The sequence below is a fragment of the Nicotiana sylvestris genome, chromosome 1, assembly GCF_000393655.2.
Source record: "Nicotiana sylvestris chromosome 1, ASM39365v2, whole genome shotgun sequence".
NCBI classification, from domain to species: domain Eukaryota; kingdom Viridiplantae; phylum Streptophyta; class Magnoliopsida; order Solanales; family Solanaceae; genus Nicotiana; species Nicotiana sylvestris.
The window spans coordinates 118,384,481-118,392,453 of record NC_091057.1 but is presented as its reverse complement, the minus strand read 5'-3'; the positions used below and the strand labels follow the sequence as shown (position 1 = coordinate 118,392,453).

At 43.0% G+C, this 7,973-nt stretch overlaps 2 protein-coding genes across 2 annotated transcripts; both read left to right on the top strand.

The window, feature by feature from the left end:
• The first annotated feature begins 1,123 nt into the window (after positions 1-1,123).
• LOC138873845 (uncharacterized) lies at positions 1,124-3,200 on the top strand. The gene is made up of 2 exons (XM_070152328.1): positions 1,124-2,245; positions 2,688-3,200. The coding sequence occupies exons 1-2, from the start codon at positions 1,124-1,126 to the stop codon at positions 3,198-3,200; spliced, it is 1,635 nt and encodes a 544-aa protein (XP_070008429.1).
• An 841-nt stretch (positions 3,201-4,041) lies between these two features.
• Positions 4,042-5,973, top strand: LOC138873841 (uncharacterized). Its single transcript, XM_070152324.1, has 2 exons — positions 4,042-5,021; positions 5,874-5,973. The coding sequence occupies exons 1-2, from the start codon at positions 4,042-4,044 to the stop codon at positions 5,971-5,973; spliced, it is 1,080 nt and encodes a 359-aa protein (XP_070008425.1).
• Positions 5,974-7,973: the final 2,000 nt, after the last annotated feature.

Genomic DNA, 7,973 nt, shown 5'->3' with positions numbered 1-7,973 from the left:
GCAAGAAAACCCCGTCCACCCAGATCTCTTTTCTATGAAAGAACCCCACAACACTACTATCCCCACCAGGATGTGGCTTATGCTCCCCAGCCCTACATAGTGATGAATGCCCAACCCTAAGTCAGGCCACAACAACAATTTAATCAGAACCGAGCTCCATTTCCCAGAAATCAACCTCCTTACCAAACTCACTACAATCCCTGACCTCCATAAAATAACTTCCCCTACAATGCCCATGCATGGGAGCCGCCAAGGAAAACAAACTTCACACCCATTAGTGAGTCTTATTCTAGCCTATTCCCCAAATTGGTCCAAATGGGTTTGTTGCAACCCGTACCCCCGAATAGGCAAAACCCAGAGTCACCCTCTTACCAACCTAGAACCAGTGTGCCTATCATTCAGGGGAAGTAGGGCATGATATAGATAATTTTTGGACCTTGAAGAGGGTTGTGGAAGATCTGATAGAACAAAAAAAATAGTGCTAAGGGACGAAGATGTTCCTAATGTAACCAACAATCCACTACCGGCTCACAATAATAGGCCGGTTATTGGGATGATCTTTGAAGATAGAGAATTTGATCCAGCTCTAAAAGCCATCATTGCCATAGCTGATGTGGAAAAGAAACCAAAAGTTGTCGCGAAACAAGACAAGGAAGATAAGAAAAGTCAAATCACCACTCAGAAGACAGAAAAGAAAGTGGAAGCAGAAACCAGTGCAGCGCCCTCCAAATATGTCATTCTCTATGTTCCTCGAGGCCGCAAGAAAGAACAGATGCCGTTGAGTCCTCCTAGAAGGTTTGAGCTAAATAAGAGAGGTCAAATGTATGTGCCCAAGGGAACTTATGTAGTGCGGGGGCCGATAATTCCACCAAGGCTGAATGAGCCCATGGTTATTGGTCGCGCGCCACAAAGGCCCATGACAGATCCCACCGTTGTGCCATGGAACTATAACAAATCAGTAGTAACTTACAAAGGCAAAGAGATCTCGGGAGAAGTTAAGGAAAATAACCCGGCTGAGAAGTACCTCAATCTGGAGGAAGTGAATAATGCCACGAAGAAGCGTTTCCCATCTAAGAAGCCAGTGAGTGCTGAAGAAGCAGAGGCATTCTTCTAGAAAATGAAAATGGCAGACTACGAGATAATTGACCAACTTCAAAAGTCTCCTGCTCAAGTCTCTCTTTTGTCTCTCCTAATGAACTCTACTGAACATCAAAAAGTGTTGATCAAAACTCTCAACAAAGCACATGTACCTGTTGAAACCACTGTAGAACAGTTAGAGAGGATAGCAGAAAGATTTTTTGCAATCAATCAAATCTCATTCAGCAAGAATGATTTTCCCCCAGAAGGGGCTGCACACAACAAAGCCCTTCACCTGATAGTTAAATGCGAAGGGTATTATGTGAAAAGGGTCATGCTAGATGGTGGTTCTGGGGTAGATATTTGCCCACTCTCAACTCTACAACGTATGAAAATCGGCACTGAGAGAATCAGACCCAACAACGTCTGTATGCATGCTTTTGACGGCATAAAGAGAGATACAATAGGCGAGATTGATCTGATTCTGACTATCGGCCCGATGGACTTCGAAGTGACCTTCCAAGTTTTGGACATGGATACTTTCTATAATTTCCTTTTGGGAAGGCCGTGGATTCACGCATCATGGGTTGTGCCTTCTACTCTCCACCAGATGGTGAAGTTCAAACATGAAGATCAGGAGATTGTAGTTCACGGGGAAGATGAGCAATCGATTTATCGGGACCCGTTAGTCCCTTGTCTTGAAACTAGAGAAGGAAGTGAACATATAGTTTATCAGGCTTTTGAGATTGTGGTCGCAGACCAGTGTGAAGAGGGAAACCCTTGCCCTAAACCCTTTCTTTCAAATGCATCAATTATGGTGGCCAAAGAAATGATCAGACATGGCTACGAACCTGGGAAGGGGCTCGGGAAATCATTGCAAGGAATCGCTGAACCTATTACCTTGACTGCTAGTGAGAAGTTCTTTGGGGTAGATTTCCAACCTACATCATCTGATGGAAAATGGGCGGGTAAAAGAAAGAACAACGGTTGGGTCTTGCCTCAGCCGATCCCGCATCTTTATAGGACATTTGTCGAGCCTAAATATAATGAGGAAGAGGAAGACGAGGACTTTACGGCTGAGGAAATTGAAAAAATCTGTGGGGCTATGAGGCAAATGCTATATGAAGTTCACATGGTCCAACCAGGGAAAGGCTCAAGCACCGCCGAGGTGCTATACATGGGACCGAGTGCCAAACTGCAAAATTGGAAGGCTACTCCATCCTAATCAGGCGGGAATCTCGGTAGTCCAGTCCTGCTACTTTTTCTGCATTGCGAGTTATTTTAGGGCGTAACTCGGATGTTTTCTTTAGTTTCCTATCTTTAATTTCCAATGTAAACCCTGTTATCTTCAATTTCAAAGAAATGAAATCAATATTTCATCGTTCATCTTTCTTTATCCTTTATGATTTTTGTTATTTTTTTCTTCTATTTATTCTTTCAGTTCTAATAATGCGGCTTTAAATAACATGACATGCTCGCGGACTTCATGCCCAGATTCAAACACGCTGTCTAATAGTGAAATAATGAACCAAGAACTGGAATACGATGAAGAAGAGGCTTTTAGGGAAATAAACCGAGAATTGGAACAATTTGAGAATAAACCTAAGTAGAACTTAAATGATACTGAGCTAGTTAATTTGGGTAGTTCTGAAGAAGTCAGGGAAACCAAGATAAGCATTCATGCAGATGAGAAAACCCGGGACACATTAGTCCAACTCTTGTTCGAGTTCAAAGATGTGTTTGCTTGGTCATACGATGACATACCAAGACTAAGTGTTGACTTGGTTGGTCATAAGTTGCCAACTTATCCCGATTATCCCCCTATCCAGCAAAAGAAAAGAAAGTTCAAAGCTGATATCAGTGACAAGATTAAAGAAGAAGTCACAAAACTGTTGAAAGCGGGGGTGATCCGAGTGGTTCGGTACACCACATGGCTAGCCAATGCAGTTCCAGTGCCAAAGAAAGACGGGAAAACCCGGGTGTGCATGGATTACAGAGATCTAAACAAAGCAAGTCCTAAGGATAATTCCCTTTGCCAAACATCCACATCCTTGTTGATAGCTGCGCTAAACATGAGATACAGTCCTTCGTGGATTGCTACACAGGATATCACCAGGTGTTGATTGATGAAGAGGATGCAGAAAAGATAACTTTTACCACACCCTGCGGAACATATTGTTACAGGGTCATGCCTTTTGGTCTGAAGAACGCCAGGGCAACCTTCATGAGGGCCATGACTGACATTTTTCATGACATGATGCACTAAGAGATAGAGGTGTATGTGGACGATGTGATCATTAAGTCCAAGACCCAAGACGACCATGTTCGGGACTTGAGAAAATTGTTTGAGCAGCTACGCAAATATGATTTGAAGCTAACCCAGCCAAATGTGCATTTGGGGTCCCATTTGGCAAACTTTTGGGATTCATAGTCAGCCGGAGGGGCATCGAGTTATATCCAACAAAGATAAAGTCTATTCGGGATTTTCCTCCTCCAAGAACCAAGAAAGATGTCATGAGCTTGCTAGGAAGATTGAACTACATCAGCCGATTCATTGCCCAGTTGACGTCTACATGTGACCCCATCTTCAAGCTGCTGAAGAAAGATGTAGCAATTAAATGGATAGACGAGTGTCAAGAATCTTGTGACAAAATCAAAGAATACTTGTCGAAACCGCCAGTCTTGGTCCCACCCGAACCGAGAAGGCCTCTGTTCTTGTATTTGATAGTCTTGGAAATTTTTTTTGGATGTGTCCTCGGGCAACATGACGTGATCGGGAGGAAATAACAAGCAATCTACTATTTGAGAAAAAAGTTCACAAGCTACGAAGCTAAATATACCTTGTTGGAGAGGACTTGCTGTGCTCTGACCTGGGTTGCTCAGAAGCTGAGGCACTATTTGTTGGCCTACACCACCTACCTCATTACCAGGCTAGACACTTTGAAGTACATATTCCAGAAACCAATGCCTACAGGAAGGTTGGAAAAGTGGCAAATCCTTCTCACTGAATTTTACATAGTCTATGTCACCCACACGGTAAAGAAAGCCCAGGCTTTAGCGGATCATTTGGCTGAAAACCCGGTTGACGATGAATGGCAACCTTTGAGCACCTACTTCCCGGATGAAGAGGTAAATTCAGTTGAGGCGATATCCGAAGATACCAATGCTTGGAAAATGTTCTTTGATGGAGTGGTAAATGCAAAAGGTGTTGGAATTGGGGCAATCTTGATCTCACTCACTTGTCAGCATTATCCAGCCACAGCCCGACTTCTGTTTCTCTACACAAACAACACTGCCGAGTATGAAGCCTGCATTATGGGTATGAACATGGAAATTGACCAAGATGTCAAAGAATTGTTAATCATGGGAGATTCGGACCAGATTATCCGCCAAGCCCAAGGGGAAAGGGAGACTCGAGATGTCAAACTTATTCCCTACAGGCAATATGTGGAAGATCTTAGCAAGCGATTCAAGTCAATAGAGTTCAGATACACCCCTTGTTGTCACAATGAACTAGCTGATGCACTTGCTACTTTAGCCTCAATACTGCCATACCCGGGCAATGCCCACATTGATCCCCTGGAAATCCAAATCCCAGAAAGGCATGGTTACTGTAATACGGTTGAGGCAGAACCAAATATTCAGCCATGGTATCATGACATCAAAAGATTTCTAAAAACTAAAGAATACCCCGAGCACACTAGTGGAGACCAAAAGAGAACCATTAGACGGCACGCAAGTGGTTTCTTCTTGAGCGGGGATGTCTTGTACAAACGGACTCCGGATCTCAACTTATTAAGATGTGTTGATGCCAAAAAAACCGGAAAGATCATGTATGAAGTACATGCAAGAGTGTGCGGGCCCCACATGAACGAGTATGTTTTGGCAAAGAAAATCCTTCGAGGGGGTTATTACTGGATGACTATGGAAAAAGACTGCTTCAGGTTCGTACAAAAATGTCACCAATGTCAGGTGCACGGTGATTTGATTCATGCACCGCCCACATAACTGCATCCCATATCAGCGCCTTGTCCATTCGTTGCCTGGGGCATGGACGTCATTGGGCCAATTGAGCCAAAAGTCTCAAATGGGCACAAATTCATATTGGTCGCCATCAATTATTTCACGAAGTGGGTTGAAGCAATCACTCTCAAATCTGTCACCAAGAAAGTTGTGGTAGATTTCGTGCACTCCAATCTTATCTGCCGTTTTGGTATTCCTACAACTATCATCACAGATAATGCTGGAAACTTGAATAGTCATTTGATGGGGGAGATATGCGAACAATTCAAGATAATGCATTGGAACTCTACTCCTTATCGGCCTAAACCCAATGGTGCCATCGAAGCAGCAAACAAGAACAACAAAAAGATTTTAAGGAAAATGATTCAAAGTTCCAGACAGTGGCATGAAAAGTTGCCTATCGCATTGTTGGGGTACCGTACAACTGTACGCACATCGGTCGGAGCAACCCCGTACCTTTTGGTTTATGGCACTGAAGCCGTAATACCTGCGGAAGTTGAAATCCCTTCTCTCCGGATCATTGTTAAAGCTGAAATTAAAGACAATGAGTGAGTCAAAACCCGTTTGGAACAATTAACCCTGATCGATGAAAAGCATATGGTCATAGTCTGCCACGGGCAGTTGTATCAATAAAGAATGGCCCGTGTCTACAACAAGAAAGTACGACCTAGAAACTTTGAAGTGGGGCAACTCGTTTTAAGGCGTATTCTGCCCCATCATCAGGAAGCAAAAGGAAAATTTGCTCCTAATTGGAAAGGTCCATACATTATTAGAAAATTGTTGCCAGAAGGGGCACTTTATCTGGGAGACATTGAAGGAAATGACCCTGAAACAGCCATAAATGCGGATGCAGTCAAAAGGTACTATGTCTAATCCTTCTGCAGCAATAGCATTATCTGATTGGGATAACGAAGGCTTTCATTCTCGCTACCCCAAGCACTCCAACATTTTGCTAACCCTTTGAGCCGGTTACCTTTCTTTCATTACCCTCTTTTGAACTCGACGACGTTTGTAACAAAAAAATGAAAATGAAAAAAAAATGAAATGAAGAAAAAACAAAATATTTTCCTGAACTACGTTCGACTTGATTCTGAAAGGATACGTAGGCAGCCTCTCTATGGGATTCAGTCACACTAAAACAAAAATCCAATTTCCCCTAAAAATGAGACTGGGGCAGATGTTATAATAGTTCGTCGATGATCCCGCCTGAATGGTTCCAAAGTTGTAATTTGATCCGAATCCTTTTTTACCCAAACCTTGTTTAAGTCCTTCCAATCAATCAGCAAAAGGTGTTCAAAATCAGAGAATGCATTTTGTTTGGATCCAGTGCAATCAAGATGAGAGAAATAAAATGAGAGTCTTATTGGTGAAAACCTACGGGCACCGTAAGGCGTTGGTGAGCAGAGAAACTGAAAAAACGAGAGAGTCTTATTAGTGAAAACTCATAAAGAGCACTATAAGGTGACAATGAGAAGAGAAATGAGAGAGATTGATTGGCAAAAACCTGAAAAAGGCGTCGTTGATCGAAAAGAAGAAGACTCTCACCACCATTGGCACTGAAAGAATCCTGGCAAGGTTTCTAGGTTTTAAAACATGGTCGCAATGGGTTTATGAGGAGTTAGATAGTTGTGCAGATTAGGCATCCAATCCAAGAAGCATGGCATGTCTATTGTAGTCTGCGCACACCCTAGATAAGTCCCTTTTTCTTCCCGGAAAGGGACACTTCTCCTTAAATTCACTTTCTTGTCCTTTATTTACTTTTCTTTGAATCCCTTTTTGTCTAACTCTACTCTGAAACTAATACAAAGAAAAGGTGTCAAGATTGATTTTTACAGGGTTCTGCTTAATAAAAGCCAAGTCCAAAGAAAAATACCTAGCCTTAACGGGTGCGTCAAGTCGATCCTGACTAGCCATGATGGCCGATGCTCTGAAATCAGAATTATTGAAAATGAAAAAGAATCCAAAGTCAAAAGCCCTTAGATACAGAATAAGGTGAAAGGTCCAAAAGCCGCACACGGTTGAATTGTCAGCTTGACGGTTTCGAAAGTTAAGTTCCTCGGTCTTAGGAGAGAGATCAATCATTAGAAAAGCCAGCAAACATCAGAGGTCATCACCAAAAGAGTTGGGCCGAGATCAAGTGATCAAAAACAATCAAGGCCACAAAACCAACCACCGTTTCAAGCTAACAATTGTTCTTTGTTTGAAAAATTGAAACAGGTGCAGTCCAAAGCAACCGTGCAGGAAGCAGGTGCAATCAAAAAGGAAAAAAAAAACGCAAGTGCTAGAAACAGCTTTGTGGCAATAATCAATCCGAAAGGGAAGTCTCTTCCAATTTCTTTCATGCATTTTAACTCATTCTCCTGAAATTTGAAAAAAAAAAGAAGAAGAAAATTCAAATCATGGTGGCATAGGGTCCCATTCCCTAGTCGATGCCAGCATAACCTGATAATCTTTTCCCACATAGGGTCCCTAGTCACTTCCAGCATAACTTGTTAGTCTTTTTTCAGTATAGGGTTCCACTCCCTAGTTGATCCCCGGCATAACCCGTGGACCTCCCCGGCATAACCCGAGGATCTTTTTCTCTTTTTCGTCATAACCCGATGACCTCCCTGGCATAACCCGTGGACCTTTATTCTCTTTTTTGGCATAACCCGATGACTTTCCCGGCATAACACGTGGACCTCCCCGGCATAACCCAAGGACCTGTTTTCTCTTTTCCGGCATGACCCGATGACCATTCCCGGCATAACCCATGGACCTCCCCGGAATAACCCAATGACCATTCCTGGCATAACCCGTGGACCTCCCCGACATAACCCGATGACCCCTTTCTTTTTTTGGCATAACCCGTGGACCTCCCCATCATAAGCCGA